The sequence below is a fragment of the Myxine glutinosa genome, chromosome 8 (genome assembly GCF_964187855.1).
Source record: "Myxine glutinosa chromosome 8, kmMyxGlut1.1, whole genome shotgun sequence".
NCBI lineage: Eukaryota > Metazoa > Chordata > Myxini > Myxiniformes > Myxinidae > Myxine > Myxine glutinosa.
In genome coordinates this window covers 145,128,154-145,145,878 of record NC_136268.1, presented here as the reverse complement: position 1 = coordinate 145,145,878, position 17,725 = coordinate 145,128,154, and the positions used below count along the sequence as shown (strand labels likewise).

The following is a 17,725-nucleotide window of genomic DNA, read 5'->3' as shown; positions in this document are numbered from 1 at the left end:
ACGCATCATCGCCGGGCCCCCTTCGGCGCCCGGCGATGACGTTATGCAATGCCTGGAGATGGAATAGGAAAGGAACAAAAGGTTCTAGGCTGAAGTTATCGCAATTTATGCATTTTCGGTCTAACTGGCGGACATCTTGAATTTTGAAAATGCCACAAGGTGGGACTCGTGGGACTTTGTACTGTGGGTATCCACATGACATTCTGGAGCTCTGTGCAAAAAAAATCAGCTTTCTACTAATTTCTTCTAGGCATCCCCTTCATTTTTGGCTAATGCTCCTGGGCTATAAACATGTTAACGTGTTTTGAGACTTGCAAAATCAAATCACAATCCCAATGGGATCTTGAATTTGCGTGTTGACTTAAATCCACAACTTCATATTTTGCCGAAGATTCCAGCTTTTATATCGGAAAAAAAAATCAAACAAAATTCAAATTTTCAAGAATTAAAAAAATTCTAATTCCATTCGAAATTCAAAAATCCAAGAAAATTAAAAAGGAAATTCAAATGCTGGATATATTTGTAGTATTTCTTAAACTGCTAAAGCAGTTTAGTATCAACAATATTGCTGCGGTTTTGAGATTGGCACATTGAGGTTAATAAAGGTTAAAGGTTTGCCCCCCCATAGTTAGTCACACGAGCAACATATAGGCCCATTTGTAGAATAGTTATGTCTTAATATGTGTAAGAATAGGTCATTTCCCCTCTTAGTACCTGCGCTGTGTAAAGACAGGAGAATAGGCCCTACATTCATTTTGCGTACACCTCCATTCTACCTCTATAGGCACAATCCATCCCGCGCCCCATTTGGCTGTCCACTAGTCAAGTTAACACGAGGTAGGCCTCAAAACGTGCAGGAGGGTTGAGCCCGGCACGGCAGCAGTGGGGGCGGTAAGAATGAACCAACCAATCAGAGCTCTAGCGGCATAGCGTGAGAGGGCATGGTGAGGTGCGTCTGGTGAGTTCCACAAGGTTCACGGGGCGGGTCTATGTAAGCCCATACGAAAAGCCCTCGGAAGGACTTGCACCAGTGGCGCGATAGGACTTGAGGAGAAAGGACTGTGCCAGAGAATTTGCATCACTCGCCGTTGTTGAACTTTGACCCTCGCAATTGAACGTGCGCGCCAGGGGAGAGAGGAAGAGGCATTGGCCATACATGTATGCGGGCGCAGCCAGGCGCGCCGGTAATGAAGATAGCGCATTTCGGCCACGCGAGTGAACGCGGCCATAACCGCGAGTGAATAAGCGAGTGAATATCACGCCAAAGTCTGCCCTCTACCGTGCGCCCCGAGATAACCCGATTGTTCAGGCGACACGCTACGAGCTCCTGTTTTCTCCTGCCTCCATCTTCACGGGACGTGCCGGGGACCGGAGAGAGCTGCACGAGAGCCATCCCTGGATGCGCTGGAGAACATCATCCTACCCATCTGCAATCCCCGTGTGAGTGTGTGTGTCAGACAGGCCCGTTCTCCTGGGGTATTAAGTAAGACTGCATAAGACTTGCTCTGTGTCCCTTTCCTTCTACCAATCCTTGTATAGTGTAAATAAATTCTGTTCTTCCTTCTGATTCGATCGTTCCCGTGATTTCTCCATTGGCTAAGCGTGGTACGAATAGAACCGCTTGAATCGGGTTCCACCATCTATAACGGCGCGGATCACGTGTACGCAACAGCTCGGCGAGGCTTATTTCCTCGCTTCAGGGCAGCGCTAGTACTTAGATAACAGTGAATTTGGTCCCGAAACCCTATTTAGCGCTGTCCGGAAGGGACGTAGTACGTCTCGGGTCGCGCCAGGTCAGTCAAGACAAGGGGACTAATCCCCCCTTGGTAAGGGAATAAGGCTGGCGGCAGATCCGCAACAATATAATCCAACCCAATATATACACACACAATCATAAATCGCCACCATATGTGATGTATGCTTTGTTGATCAATGAGGTGTGTAGACAAGACAGACACACATGCAGACATACGTTTTGGGCTATTATTATCAATTGTTGACCCCAATAAGAAGAGACAGATATCATATGAGTCCTGTATAACAGGGGAATTTTTAAATTATGTAATCCACCCCAGAATGCTCGGGGCACATGCACAGAAACCCCAGGAAATAGCGATCTCCAGCACCATAAAGTATTTCGTGTGAGGGAGATAATGATTGTTCCCTAAAATGGTTAACAAAGCTTCGAAAATAAGCCAAAATACTTAGAAAAATACCTAAAAGAAAGGGCTATGCCTCTGCAAAATGAAACACTTGGAGTTACTCAGCTAACATAATGGGCAGCTGCTCGTACTGCAAACTCCCAACTATTTCGGCTGGTGCAAGGCCCGAGGAGACAGGCGTGTGCTCCACAAACCCCCTGACAGATCGCTACCAGTGCATGGACTATTTGTCTGGATTAGGTGCTTCTGAACATCGATGGAAAGGACATATCTAGGGATTGTGAATGTACAGGGTAAGTTTAAAATGTTATTATTTGCTATTAATCATGTTGGGAGAGGTGTAGGAGGGGTGGGGGGGTTGCAATTGCCACTCTTTCGTCTAAATGCTGAAAATTATGTTTAAAAAACGATTTGAATGACATATTTCATGCCAGTAACAACAGGTTAAAAGTGTCCATGGGAGAAGAACCGAGTCACTGTAAATACAGACACAGCGCATACAAAAAAGGCATCATCTAGCATTCATACATCATTTCAAAAGTTTCATGTTGGGTCTGAAGGGAGTTATATATAGATGAAAGCAGAGATGGTTGTATTTCAGTAACGAGTGAGGTACCCGTGCTACGCAACTACGCTACGCATGGGTGGGAGGCCAGAAGAAAACAGGCGATGCAGAAACGGCGAATGCTAAAGCATGAAACCAATAAACTCCACATTCCTGTAGCACCTTCAGTCGCACATCAGACATGGACAGCAAGTTCGTGAAGGACTTCCATGAAAAACGTTGCCGTAATCTGTCCACTTCCGCATTCGCGGCAGGTTCATAATTCTCATCAAAATCTAAACAGTATTTGTAGAATTTCAATAAAAGCCACATCACTGTTCATATCGGTAAATATTATTCCATCGTGTTTGGAAAATTGGAAAAACAATAGAGCCTATTTTACTCCAGGGGGTCCCAGGATTACCCACCCAAAATATCGTTGCGATCGGTTCAGCCGTTTTTGCGGTACCTGGGAACGGACAGACAGACATTTGGTGAATTATAGTAACATGATTGCCAACCTTGTGAGACGAGGCGAGCAATCTGGGGAAGGGGGAAGTCCTCCATTCCGTTGCTTCTTCACCGGGGACATTGGCAGTGGAACTTTGGAGAGGAGAGAGAGAAGATAGAATGTAATATTTAATAGTCGTAAAGGGATGAAAGAACAAAAGCTTGAATAGAGTGATTAGAAAAGAGGATGACAAGAATGAGAGAGAAAGAGGGATTTGAAGAATTTCTTCAGCTTGCGGAGGGGTAGGTAGAGAGTGAGAGAGGCAGAGAGTGGTGGGGGAGAGAGAGGGAGAGTGGGAGAGTGAGAAGAAGTGGGGGAGAGAGAGAGAGAGAGAGAGAGAGAGAGAGAGTGAGAGAGAACAAAGTTAAAAACCTACACTCAGCACACAGCAACAGGAAGATAGTAATGAGGGTAATGAGAGTAAGTGAAAAAGGATATAGGATCACTCAGACAAAGGGAGGAGAGTGAAGGTGAGTGACTTGGATCCCAGTGAATTAAGGGGTGAGTTGGTTTGGATCATGATTGGTGAGTTTTCCAAAGTGCATGATGCTTGGCACAAGGTGCTCAGTGCAAAAGTAGCTGCTAGGATGGATGTGCAAGGTGCAGTTGCCATATAACTTGGTATTTAGCACATCGTGATGGGTGCTGATGCCTTGAAAATGGTGCTGAGGTTTGTGCTCAGAACTGGGCGTCAATGGCTCAGTGCTCGAAGCGGAAAGCCGAGTGGTCGGTGACAATTTCCTGACACTGAAAGCAGGGTGTTTTGAACTGGGTAGTGAGAGCTTGCTGCTGAAGCATAGTGCCTTGAACTTTGCACAATACATTTGGTGCTGCGGCCATGATGGCAAAAGCATGATGCAAATAATTTGATAAGAAAACTTTGTGCCAGCAATGAATGGTTAGCTTGGTTAGGAAAACATCAAGTATTTTATATCCCATTTGCAAACCCATAATTTTTCTGTTAACTTCCTGACCCATCAAGCCCAAATATTATTATCTCTGTCACATCACCCATTAATGCCTTCTCTCTCTCTCTCTGGTCCCATAACAACACCTACCCTCCAGACCTGCTCGATAGTTGCATCCACGAGGGGCGAATGAGGGGGCACTTGCACGGCGTGATGTAAGAATGGATGTGTTGTAAGGCAGGGGCATAGTGCTTAGCCGACGGTGGGGAGAGGACCGGCTTGGAAGGACATGGCTCGAAGGCGGCAAGCTGCATGGAGCTGTGTGTTGTGTGCGGGTTACATTTCAAAGCGAGTCGAGTTATTGGGTGGGATTGGGGCAAAGGATAAGAAGGTATTATTTGAAAGAATGTCGTATAACATAATGAGCTCTATCGAAATAGTTTTATTCTGAAAAAAAAAAAATTGTAACGGATTCTAAAAATAGAAATACTGTAGTGTATGCAAAAATTCCCATGTATTCCTGTATTCTAAAGATGGCAAAATACTTTAGTTGATGTCATACTAATCGGTGCACGTTCCCTAACAAGTGCTTGGTCTAGTGGTTAAAGACTCATTTATTTCTCCACTGATGGGTGTAGGTCCAATTCCCATTGGCCGTTCAGTCGCACCAACCGGGAACTTGGAATGAAACTTCTGGAGTCTGCCAAATACAATTCTCAAAATGAAGTGAGAAAAACCTGCATCCTGCATCGACTTGTGTTCACCCGAACAATGGATTATATTTAGGCTGACAATAAAATACAGGCAAAATGTAAAAAAAGGAAAACAAATTAATGGATGACTAAATGACGGCTATAAAAATGGCTGCCATTATATAAATAACATATATTAAATGAGAATGTTTTCAAGATATTACACATAAACTGCTTTAGGTTATGTTTGAGTCTTGCAGTTATGAAGTGACTTTGCAGTGTGCATTGATGCAAATAATAATAATAATAATAATAATAATAATAATAATAATAATAATAACATTCCCATCCTCCAACACCAAGCTTCAGCCGGCATTTCACCAATCTCCCCGTCAAGCTCATCTGCACATCAATCTCCTCCCTCAGTTCATCCATCCACCTTCTATCCACCTTCTTCCCTCCCACAATCCTCCTGACCCAGTTGTTCTTGCAGACTTGCAGCCTCTGTTGTTGTCTGTCAGTGCCACGGTGTCCACACAGTAAAGGCAGGCCGGCATTACACAAGATACCGGAACTTTCCCTTTCAATTTTCTTCATATCTATCTGTGTGCCATCAATCAATCCCTCCACCCTCATTCATGCATTTGCACCCACCTGAAACCTCCTCCACAACTCTGCCTCCGACCTACCACTGACCCAGTCACTGTCCACTCCCCCACCCCCAAAAATATATTTTATATTACAATAATCTATCTATAATTCCAGTAATCTCTGTACGTTTGTACGTTTGTACGTCTGTACGTCTGTACGTCTGTTTGTCTGTGACCGCTGTTTCTCGACAACCACGGGTCCGATATACTTTTAACTTGCCAGGTATATTGCTGGGGACCCGAGGATGTGCCTTTTCAAGGTTTCATATTAATCGGACAATTACTTACCGAGCTATGTCCAAAAAACGATTCAACCAATCAGAGAGCAGCGAACTATCGCGTGTGCCGAACGTGGCGGACACACTCTGCCTCGGATGGCACATTTGAGAGCGTATTCATTTATTTCACGTTTGCAAACTATGTTGGCGCTATGTTGGCGTTAAACTATGTTTTAAAACTAATAAAAACCATTTCATGTAAATAGAGGGGGGGGGGGGGGATTGTCACTGTACTCGCACGAGCAGATGGCGGAAGTGCCTGACCGCCAAGTGAAGTCCGAGCAACTCGCGGTCGAAGGTACTGTAACGGCGTTCGGGCGGGCGAAGCTGCCGGCTAAAGAACGCCAGCGGTTGCCAAGCTCCGTTTTAAAACTAATAAAAACCCCGGGGGGATTGTCACTGTACTCGCAAGCCGTTCGCCGTTCGCTTTGGCGTTGCGAATGGACCAAAACATTTCATGCACCAAACCATTTCATGTAAAGCGTTCGCCGTTCGCTTTGGCGTTGCGAATGGACCAAAACATTTCATGGACCAAACCATTTCATGTAAATAGAGGGGGGGATATAATTTTAGATATAGATATAGTACGGGCATGCCCTAGTAAAAATAAAACAAACAATAACTAGAAAGCCCTTCAATGTGCAAAGCCGGTCCCTGACCGCTTTGTACTCAAACTAATATTGACTAAAACAACAGCTAAAACGTTAAATTTATTAATAAGTGTTCTCCTTATCTTACTATAATTCAACAAATGTCTGTCTGTCTGTCTGTTCCCAGGTACCGCAAAAACGGCTGAACCGATCGCAACAAAATTTTTGGTGGGTAATCCTGGGACCCCCTGGAGTAAAATAGGCTATATTGTTTTTCCAAAAATTTTCAAATTTTTCCAATTTCCAATTTTTCCAATTTCCAATTTCCAATTTTTCCAATTTTCCAGTTTTTCCAAACACGATGGAGTAATATTTACCGATATGAACAGTGATGTGGCTTTTATTGAAATTATACAAATACTGTTTAGATTTTGATGATTTGCGTGTGATATGATTTAACGGATGTTTATATAAATTGTTTAAAATAAAAAAGCCTTCAATTTCTGATATTTTGCCTTTTCATTTGGGCCTCCCAATTGAAGCCCTACCCGTAGGGTGGATACCATTGCTAGTTCTCATGATATAGGTTTGTTGAAAATTTGACAAGAGCTAAAATGATTTAAAAAACATTATGGCCTGGACAGACACACTGCAGCTTACTGGTAAATAAATAAAGAAATAAGGAAGTGATTTTAAAAAAGCAGGCCATCTCACGCTGACGTGCGGCTGATGAGCTAACAAGGGATATTTGTACCTCCAATGACATTGCCCTTTGACATTTTGACCCAATTATTAATTTGTCTTTTCCATATTCTCATAATAAGGGCTTGTCAAAAATTTGACGACAATAAAGCTGTGCCGTACACACACACATACTTTGACACCTGGTAGATCTCGGTTCCATCTCATTATGCCCATCTACGTGTGGGGATAGCAGGCAAAAATAACTTACACATTTACACACATACATACACACACACACACACACACACACACACACACACACACACACACACACACACACACACACACACACACACACACACATAGGTGGATACATCGAGACCTGGGAGGACTCTGTTCCACCTTCTGAAACCCGCATTTAGAGGTAGCAACCAACGACACACACACACAAACAATCTAGAACCCCGTCTCCCTCTACGTGGGCTGACCAGCTAGTAATCCACTATAATAAATATAAGTTTTGTGGCTGTGGCTATGTCAGCAATATTCACTCGTCAATTGGTTGTGGCACTGACCAATTGCGTGTGCCTGTTTTCCCTCACTCTCAATAGTCTTCCCAATAGTCCATCTAAGTTGTGCGGCAAATCATACAAACTTCCTCACCACGTGTTACCTCGCCTCTGAAAGCGGTGATTATGGTGCGGCGTCTTAATCACACGCTTTCCTCACCTCGTGACTCACCCTGGTGAATACTATACCTCTATTAAAGGTTCATAATAACCTTTTGCATATAATACCATGCATAGCAAAGACATTATAAGTCGAAGGACAAAGTAATCCATAATAAACAAAATCGAAGCATTTGTCCTGGCATCAGGCAGCAAGTGCTCCGATTACCAACCATAACTTCGCCAAGACAATTCCTTTTCATGATTTTCCTCTCAATTCTGCACCTCCATGTCCGCACTCTGCACTTATAATATATAGATAAACCCTTAATATATTATACCATAAGCAGCAATGTACATTTTTTGAAGCGCTGTGTGTTCATTGTGTGCTAATACATCTGAGAATGCTTAAAATGGATGTGCTATTTGGTTGGTAATGACAGAAGTCTTCGGAATGACAAAGTTGTAGTGTTGTGTCATCAGTGCTATAAAAGTTTTTAGTTATGTGTTCTGTGCGTATTTGGTAAAAGTGACGTACTTAGTGAACATGAGAGGGACAGGGGAGGAGGGGATGGGGACAGTGAAGGGGAACTGTGTGAGTTGGGGGCAGAGCAGTTGAGAATTCTGGGTAGACAGCGACGAGAAGCTAAAGGGAGAGGCAAAGGAGGAGGATAGAGGAGGTTAACCAAATTTACAGCAAACATTAATTGCACATTTCAAACAAACAAAAAAACCTCACCTCATGACTAAAAATGATTATTATGCTCTTTCCAATCTAACATACAACTTGGACTACTTCCGGAGATCTGTGGGAGGGAGAGGGCTTGGGGGGAGGACGCACGGAAACGGGGGTGGGGGGGAGGAGTACTACATATTGTACTCCTCAAAAGTTGAAAATTTCTTACGAACTCTCGTTCAGTTGATTCCATTACACTACTTACCCTACTCATTTCAACCATTAAATGTTTAACAAGACTCAGTGGTGCTATGGTTCGAGACATTAAAACAGCTAAACACTTTAAAAATTTGATGCGCTGCTTCCTTGCTTGATGTTCAACATTTATAAAGGACTAGCTGAAGTACCCGGCGTTGTACAGGGAAATTCAATGCAAAATGTATTGAAATATTAAGTCAGAACCGAAAATGTCTTGACAGTCCAGAGGTCGATCACTTACACGCAAAGTTCATTTTCATGATGTGGGAATGCAAAATAAAAGAAATAAAAACCGAGTAATTAACATCAGTATTTGAGCTCGTGTAATTTCCGTGCAACAGACAGAGGATTACAGATTGGTGGAGCATGGACACGTTGGTGTTATAATAAATCTGGAGGCGTAAAGAGCCCTAAACGGTCCTTTCCAGAGCTATCTCTATTAGCACGCGTGAAGCCACCAGAAGTGTTCTGGCGGGCATCTTACCGTGCCAATCTTAGTGACACAGTGGATTAAAGTAAAAAAAAGTAACAGATGGATCATCCAGAGACGAGGAGGATTAGAGTTAGGGGAGAAATGTATCAAGGGAATACATACGTTTCCATTATTAGCTTCCATACATATGTATGACCTCAACATACATTCTTCACAAAACATATTACTAATCGCATCTGGGAAAATGGCAGCCAGTGTAAGTAACTTACTTGCTTGAGGCCAGAATACGCAGGTGCAATAACAAACCTGTGCAGAGCAATCTTTTTAATAACAGGCACACTTGTAAACACTATGATAATCATTTGTGTTGTCAACAACAACTCACTTCAACCTCAACATACAAACATCATAATACATATTACCCGATCACTCCCGTGAAAAAAAACAAGGCAGTATATTAGCACAGGACCCGATCGAAGCCAGAAGGCCAATGATCAGATTTTTTTTTTTATCCAAACACAGCCCTAAATCTTCCTCTAGAACAAACAGGAGACCATGCAAAGTTTGGTTGCTTTGGTTCCGGCCTAATGCATAATGAAGAAACAAATGAAAAATCACTCAGAGCGACACTTGGCAAAAGAGAACAAAGTAGAATGGCACTCAGTCGAGCATCCTTTTGACCTCAGAAATAATTGGTGGTCGAATTCAGTTAGCTGATATGCAAATTGTCTTCAAATTTTAAGTTAATCGGATGAAAATTGACAATTTTACAAATATGGCTTATGTTGACCTTTTGGCCTATGTTGACCTCAAATATAATTGGCGGTTGAATTCAGTTAGCTGATATGAAAATCCTATTCAGATTTCAAGTCAATCGGATGAAAATTGAGGATTTTAGAAATTTGAAAAAAGTAGTTGACCCTTTGGCCTATGTTGACCCTTTGACCCATGTTGACCTCAAAAGTAGTTGGTGGTTGAATTCAGTTCGCTGATTTATGAAAATTATATTCAAATTTCAAGTCAATCAGATGAAAATTGAGGATTTTAGACGTTTTCAAAGGTTGTTGACCTTTGAAATTGTTGATCTTTTGGCCTATATTGATCTCAAAAATAGTTGGTGGTTGAATTCAGCCAGCTGATATGCAAATCCTATTCAAATTTCAAGTCAATCAGATGGAAATTTAAAAAGAAAAAGAAAATTGAAAAAAGGGTTGACCTTTGGCCTATGTTGACCTTTTGACCTCAAAAATAAATAAGATTCTGTCAGACCACCAACCCTACCATTTGTTGTAGTTTCGTGAAGATCGGTTTAAAATTGTGACCTGTAGGCAAGTATAAGTGAGCGGACAGACAAACACACAAACTGGAGCAATCAACATACTAGTGAAAAACATTTTTTTTGCAAAGTAACAAACTTTTTTCTTTATATATTACATAGCACAGACAACCAACCATAAGTTGGCAAAACTATTGCAGGCTTTGATGGGTCTTATTCCTCCTCCTGTGTTAAAATTCCTTAAAAGAGAACGTGCATTTTTTCCCCCACAACAGGAATCAACTGAACGAGAGATCGTAAGAAAGTTTCAACTTTTGAGTAGTACAATGCGTAGATACAACAACATACTTTTATCAAATTTGACAAAGTGATGCTCATAATGTTCATTTCTTTTGAAGTTATGGGATACGATTCCACTGCACCCTTCCTGTCACAATCAAAACGTGATTTTTAAATTCTCAACACAATTAGAAAACTCATCAACAACATCAAACAATGTGAACGTTTAATAATCTGAAACAATGAGAGAACAAATGGTAGAATAAATGAAACAATTAAAAAAGATAAGGAATACTTGAACGGACTGGGTACAACGGACTCGTCCCTGTCTGGACTAGTTTTGATCCGCATACTGTAGTTCACTTACTATTTGGGGGTAATTGATTTTCGCAATTTTCACGATTTTTTATTTCCCGCGAATTATAATTTTTAAAAAACACAGCAGATACACAGTATAAACTTGCTTATTTGAAATCTATATAAACTTACGTTTAAATATGAGAAACAAGAGAATGTTCTCTCGGTACAAGTGGACCTAAAGTTTCGAGTTCAATACTATAGCACATTAGTTAAATTAAAAGTCAAAAGTCTATCTGTCATATATAACATAACAATATGCCTGTTCATCATCAATATCAGTCCTCCATTGAGGTCTTTTAATCCAGTCTTTCAACTTGTCCTCATAATTTTCACCAAAAAGCAAGGGACGACCTCTCGGCTTTTCCAGCAAGGACTGGATTCTCTTTCTTCGCCTTCTTCTTCGCCTTCTTAAGGTCAATTTATTTTGACCAATTTTGACCAAATTTGACCAATTTCTTTTTTTAAGGTCAATGAGTTTTCGGATGATTTGTAGATTTTATCCATTTCCACAATGACATCTTGTTAGGCTACGGTTTGGAACATGAACAGCATTGATTTGATGTTTTAGATAAGAATTGTTTTTGTCTAAACTTAGTACACCTTTATAGCTGACCAACATTTACTCAGATTTAGACACTTTATTTATTGTCACCGTTATGCATGACCGACGTGTGTTGTTTCATCTTAGCGGATTAGCATCAACAGCGGCCATGGCGGTGTGGTGTCCAACTGCGGCACCATCTTAATTTATATTTTCCGTCAATTATATATAGTATTATCCACAGATTTACATTTTCTGAAAATTAGAATTCCCTCGAGTATGGTTTGGAAGTGAAACTGTGAAAGACAATTCCAACGAATATCAATTAACCTATAATAACAGTATTTATTTTTTAGATTTAATGAACTAAGTTCATAAATGTATGTTTTGCTGCTGTGAAAATAAGGTGCATCTGATATTTGAAGCGTTCGCCCTTCGTTGTTCTTCAATCACATTCGTGTCATCAATATCATGGTCTAAATTTGTGTTATTGCTCACTAATTAAATGCGTTGACACAGACTGAATGGGGATCAAAAATTGTTGATTGGGAAATTGTCACCATATGATTTTTGGGAAATTGAACGAAATACCTATGCCTGTTTTCTCGTGCTCCTCTCTCCGGTCCTTCAAAACTGCTGCGCACAGTCACCTCATGCTATCTCCCCATACCCACTCCTGCTCTCCCCGACGCCTCCTGTCATCTCTTTTCTTTATGCCATTCATGAACTCACGAGTGATGCCTTTGCCTCCCTGTTATCCTCAGATCACCCATCAGTCGGTGAACCCGTTGCCCTCATTCAATTTATCTCCGACATGAGCCTAGATTTCTGCATTATAAAATAATAAAAATGGAAAACCATGAAAAACACAAGTAAACTGAAATACACTGTGAGATAACACTTAGGGTATATAAAGAAAAACAGACAATTATTGCATGCAGAAAGACATGACTTACAAAATCAGAGTAATCGGAACACTTACGGGTATTGGCTGCAGAGCATCCATGAGAGAGGAAGGGACAAATGCATAGTACGAGATACTCAGTAAAGAAGTGTTTTTAGAAACTCAATTTGTGAGTACACGAGACAAATGAACGCAAATGCATGTTTGCAAAATTAAATATCTGTATACGAGTGTTCACGTTGGTTGCGCTTTCTTCTTCTTCGTTTTTTTGCCAGCATTGTTCGGTTAACGTGTACTGAATAGTGTCTTGTGGATCTCAATTTAGTTCAACGGCTTCACGAACCCTTTGGGTAATTCAGTGCTACTAAAATTCAGGATGTGTACAGTGCAAGTGCAGATTTGTCTTCTTAGACTCACTTCTTTTGCAAGCACATTTGCGGATTTTTTTTGCTTCAGTGACGTCCTCGTGACAAGCTTTACAGTAGAAATAGGCTCTAAAAAAAGGGGTTTCAGAAAAGAAAAAAAATGCAATTTGTGACGTTATACAATCGTGATGTCATAAAACACTTCAACATTACAATTACAAAACATGAACAAATCTCTGTCCTGACCTCTTGACTTCCTTGGCATCACTGGCAATGAAAAATCCCAATGTTCCTTCTTGTATTCGGACTTGGTGTCCTGGATTCATCAAGATGCTGAAATAAGAAGAAGAAAAAAAAGCTTCAAAAAAAGTTAATAGCTACCCATAATTTCGGAATATTAAGGGAAAATACGATATTTACTCATATTGTCTCCCACATCACTCGGCCTCACAACATATTTCCATCTCACCGCACCCTTTCAAAAAACCTTATTTGACTTCAATACACCAAAAGTACAATGCAGGCAAGAAAGCCATCACATATAAATAACCAAAAATCACATACGAAACGGTAATTTCCCCACGGTTTCTGAAAAGATTTAAAAATAAATTATCTGAATTCGAGGTGAAACCCCGTTTTTCAGCCTTTTATAGGGGGTGGATCCAGATAGGGCACACAACCCCATGAGGCCTTACTGTCCTGATGCATCATACCAAATTAGGTTCATATCGGTCAGGTAGTTTGTGAGGAGAAGATGTTTTAGTCAAATGTTAACGGACATAGAGTGCCTTCAGAAAGTATTCAGACCCCTTGACTTTTTTCACATTGTGTGGTGTTACAGCCTGAATTTAAAATGATTTTAATTGAGTTTTTTGTCACTGATCTACACAAAATACCCCATAATGTCAACGTGAATTTTTATTTTGAAATCGTTACAAAATGATTAAAAATAAAATACAGAAATAACTAATTTACGTTAGTATTCAACCCCCTGAGTCAATACTTCGTCGAAGGCAGTGATTACAGCTACAAGCCTTCTTGCGTATGTCTGTATCAGCTTTGCACATCTGGATTTGGGGAGTTTCTCCCATTCTTCCTTGCAGATTTGATCAAGAGGTAAAGTTTGATGGGGAGCATTGGTGAACAGCAATCTTCATTCAAGTCTTTCCACAAACTCTCAATGGGATTCAAGTCTGGGCTTTGGCTGGGCCACTCAATGACTTCACGTTCTTGTTCTGAAGCCATTCCAGTGTTGCTTTGGCTGTATGCTTGGGGTCATTGTCCTGTTGGAACATAAATCTTTGCTGCAGTTTAAGGTCTTTTGCACTCTAAAGCAGGTTCTCCTCAAGGATTTGCCTGTATTTGGGTCCTGCCACTGAAAAGCATCTCCATAGCATGATGCTTCCATCACAATGTTTACCGGTAGGGATGCTGTTAGATGGGTGATGTGCTGTGCTTGGCTTCCACCAGACGTTTTTCATTCTCTTCATTCATGCCAAAGAGTTCAATTTTCGTCTCATCAGAACACAGAATCTTTTGCCTCATGCTCTCAGTTTTTCACGTGTCTGTTTGCAAACTTCTTTTTTTTTGCGAACTCCTCCAAATCTTCTCAGACTAAACTGGCCATGCAGCACTGCGACCATGCCCTAATCTTAAGTGGTTTTACCCATGGCCGTATCTTCCCTGGAAAGGGGGCCGTGGGCTCCCTCTCTTAATCCCTCATATTCCCTAAAACATATTTTCCTCTCAAACTACATGACTGATGACCAAATTTCTTACGATACATCACAACAGTAAGGCCTCATGGACTTGTGCTCCCCATCCGGACCTGCCCCTTATAAGAGGCTGAAAAGGTGGTTTTATCTTGAAATTCAGGTAACTTATTTTAAAATCTTCTCAGGAAATAACCGTCAGTCCCCACTGGGCTATTTTTTTGTATTGCGCTGTGTGTGACAAGTATATACTTCTTAATGACCTGTGTAATGAAGCAACTGGTGGTGCTGTGTTTTGTAGATGGTGTTGCTTTGTTAACGCATGCCCTGTTCTATTCCTTATACCAAATGTTAATACCATAAACTCAGTTAAAATAATTCAGAGTTTGATATTTGCCTTACAAACAAGGAGAGATAGTACCACCTGAAGTCACCTGACACCCCTCCTCACCTTGCCATAATTACAACCCTCCTCATCATAGTGACGAAGACTGAGTTAACCACTCATGTAGAAGAATGAGTGAAATGACAGGAAGCGACAAACAGGATTTATCAATCCAGGGGAATATCTCACACAGAAAATGACTGAAACGGAAACAAAGTATTTTTTTTAAGGAGAAAACATGTCCACAGGTCCATATCATGAACAATCCCTTAACGTGTGTCAAAGTCTACGTGAATAACAGGAAGTGCAAAGAGAAGAGAATGGGAAGTAACCTGGATTCTGTGTAGTCGGATTTATGTTCAATTGCAATCAGTAGCAAATGCAGCTTCATAAAGCAGATTCTAAAGAGGGATTGAAAAAAGGAATCAATGAAATGTAATTAATTATTCATTCTGGACCTGGAAAAAGGTGAATGATGTAAGGTGTTTGAAGGTACTTACTGGCAGACAGTGGGGAAGGAGAGGCCTGTAAATGCTGGGGAGAGGTACTCTGTGTACATCTCATTGGCAACGCCTTCCAGGTAATGTCTCTGCCAGGTTTCTTCTTCAATCTACAGAGATAGGGAAGAGCAGGAGATGGTGGGGAACACAATGTGGAAGGAAAGACAATGCAGGAAAGAGGTTTGTGTTGAGAATGGAGAATAGTAATTCCAAATAGAAGAATCTTTACAATTGGTTGGCTATCTTTGGAATTTGCATAGATATTGGTCGTTTTGTTGTAATACTGTGAAAGAATGTGACATTTATTTGAAACGTGCCTGCTGGTTTGCATCATTGATGGGAGGCCTGTGAAGTGTCTTTCTGACATTTTTATGGCTGAGCCAAGAATCGAACCCAGGCAAGACAGTTGAAAGTTAAGCGCACGGCCTCTGTTCCATCCTTTCGGACATTTTGTAATGCTTTGACACTGTAAATAAACTAAAAACAGTTATAAAAAAAAGAAAGTGGAATGGTGTCATACAATATTTTAGTCTCCGCTCACTGTTCAATGGCAAAATCGGTATCGGTATTTAAGCATTGTGTTATTAGTTGCATTGTATGACAATGACATGATGTCTTCTTCTTTTTTAAGGGCCACCATTATTCCATCTTCCTTGTGGGGTCAGCTGGGGGAAGAGTGGCCTGAGACTTCACAATCTGGGTGGCCAGGCCTGACTTTTGACAAGTTAGGGCAGGCATTTGGAATTTGTTCCTGGTGCCGGATACAGATAAATAAACTTTGTTGGACGTTTACCGCCATTCAATGTCTTACACACCACCTTATTTATCATGTTACATTAGTTATTCATGCCTGTTGTTTGTGTCCTTTATAATGTCCTTAAAATAGTAAGCTTCCTGTTTGGAATGATCTTCCATTTTGTTTGCTGCTAGGCAGGAAGACAGGGAAAATAAATCATCTCACGTGCGATCACATGGTTATCGCACATGATTAGCGTACAATTATCGCACACGTGCGATCGGGAAGGATTCAGAGCCAAAGTACTGCTACAGTAAATGGCAAATTTGTTTTCCTATTCATGTTCAAAATGTAACATTCAATTTAAATAAGTTGTTCCTCGATCATAAACTGATCAGACGGACAGCCGGACGGACTTGAACTTCTTTTTCGCTTCGCGTGAACGGGTAATGACTATTTAGTCATTGACTATTTAGTCTTAAATAGTCTTAAGATTAAGTAATTAATCTCTGATTATAGATTTAGTCTTAAGTATTTAACGGGTAATGACTATTTAAGATTAAGATTACATTAATCGAATTAAGATTTAGCTTCAGTCTTAAGTATTTTAGTGATTTAGTCTTAAGTATTTAATGGGCAATGACTATTTAGTCATTGACTATTTAGTCTTAAATAGTCTTAAGATTATGTAATTAATCTTTGATTATAGATTTAGTCTTAAGTATTTAACGGGTAATGACTATTTAAGATTAAGATTAGATTAATCGAATTAAGATTTAGCTTCAGTCTTAAGTATTTTAGTGATTTAGTCTTAAGTATTTAACGGGTAATGACTATTTAGTACATCATCACTCTGATGTGAATTGTTTCAAAAGTTTTTAACACTATGTTGTTGAATTGTTGAAATAAAACCACCAAATGATAATTTGAAACAGAAATTCCTCAAGCGATTTGAGGAAATTATCATCACATTTCTATCAGATCTTATGATAAGAAATTGGATTCATTTTTGTAAAAGCTCTTATGGCAAAGAATTGATGTGGATAAAATTAAGGCCAAAGACTTCTTTTGTAAAAAATGCTATTTCTGATTCAATAATCTGAAAACAACAAACTTTAAGACTCATCTTAAAGCAGATCATATTTCCATCATCAAATAATTGTTCTTATGGGCAATGTGAAAGGCTAGTGTATATATGTCAGATTTTGCAGATTAACAATAAGTTTAACAAGTTATTTATACACACCAAAACCTTTAGCTTATTTTTATGAGAATGCTTTATACCACTGACACATTACATTATTATTTAAAATAACTCTACCTAACATAAATCGACAGGTTTCTGAATACCAGGTGCCGGTAGTAGCCAACGGATAAAGATTCCTGACGTAGAATAAAAAAATGTAATTTCAAGGCTAATTTCATTTTTGCAATATATCCTTTTATAACGCGATAACAATTTATCTAAATTCAAATGTTATAGTTTTATTTTGTGGGCACCAGAGTGAAATTACTGGGCTCACGAACCGTGAGCGCCGAAGGTGCAAAGCTAAGCCCAAAGGATCCGAGGGCATGTAGTGATGGGTTTGAATCCATTGATTACATTTTTCTAG

General features: G+C 40.3%; 1 protein-coding gene across 5 annotated transcripts in view; it reads right to left on the bottom strand.

The window, feature by feature from the left end:
* LOC137432967 (calcium-activated potassium channel subunit alpha-1-like) overlaps positions 1-17,725 on the bottom strand; it is a 258,054-nt gene that overhangs the window by 49,933 nt on the left and 190,396 nt on the right. For 3 of the 5 annotated variants that reach the window (XM_068125315.2, XM_068125317.2, XM_068125320.2), the window contains 7 exons: positions 15,377-15,486; positions 15,209-15,277; positions 13,026-13,112; positions 12,832-12,908; positions 8,226-8,333; positions 4,276-4,443; positions 3,228-3,309 (listed from right to left, as the gene is read on the bottom strand). In XM_068125315.2, coding sequence (XP_067981416.2) covers positions 3,228-3,309; positions 4,276-4,443; positions 8,226-8,333; positions 12,832-12,908; positions 13,026-13,112; positions 15,209-15,277; positions 15,377-15,486 — 701 coding nt within the window. The remainder of the gene's footprint in view (positions 1-3,227; positions 3,310-4,275; positions 4,444-8,225; positions 8,334-12,831; positions 12,909-13,025; positions 13,113-15,208; positions 15,278-15,376; positions 15,487-17,725) is intronic. The other 2 variants (XM_068125316.2, XM_068125319.2) reach the window with 2 other exon arrangements.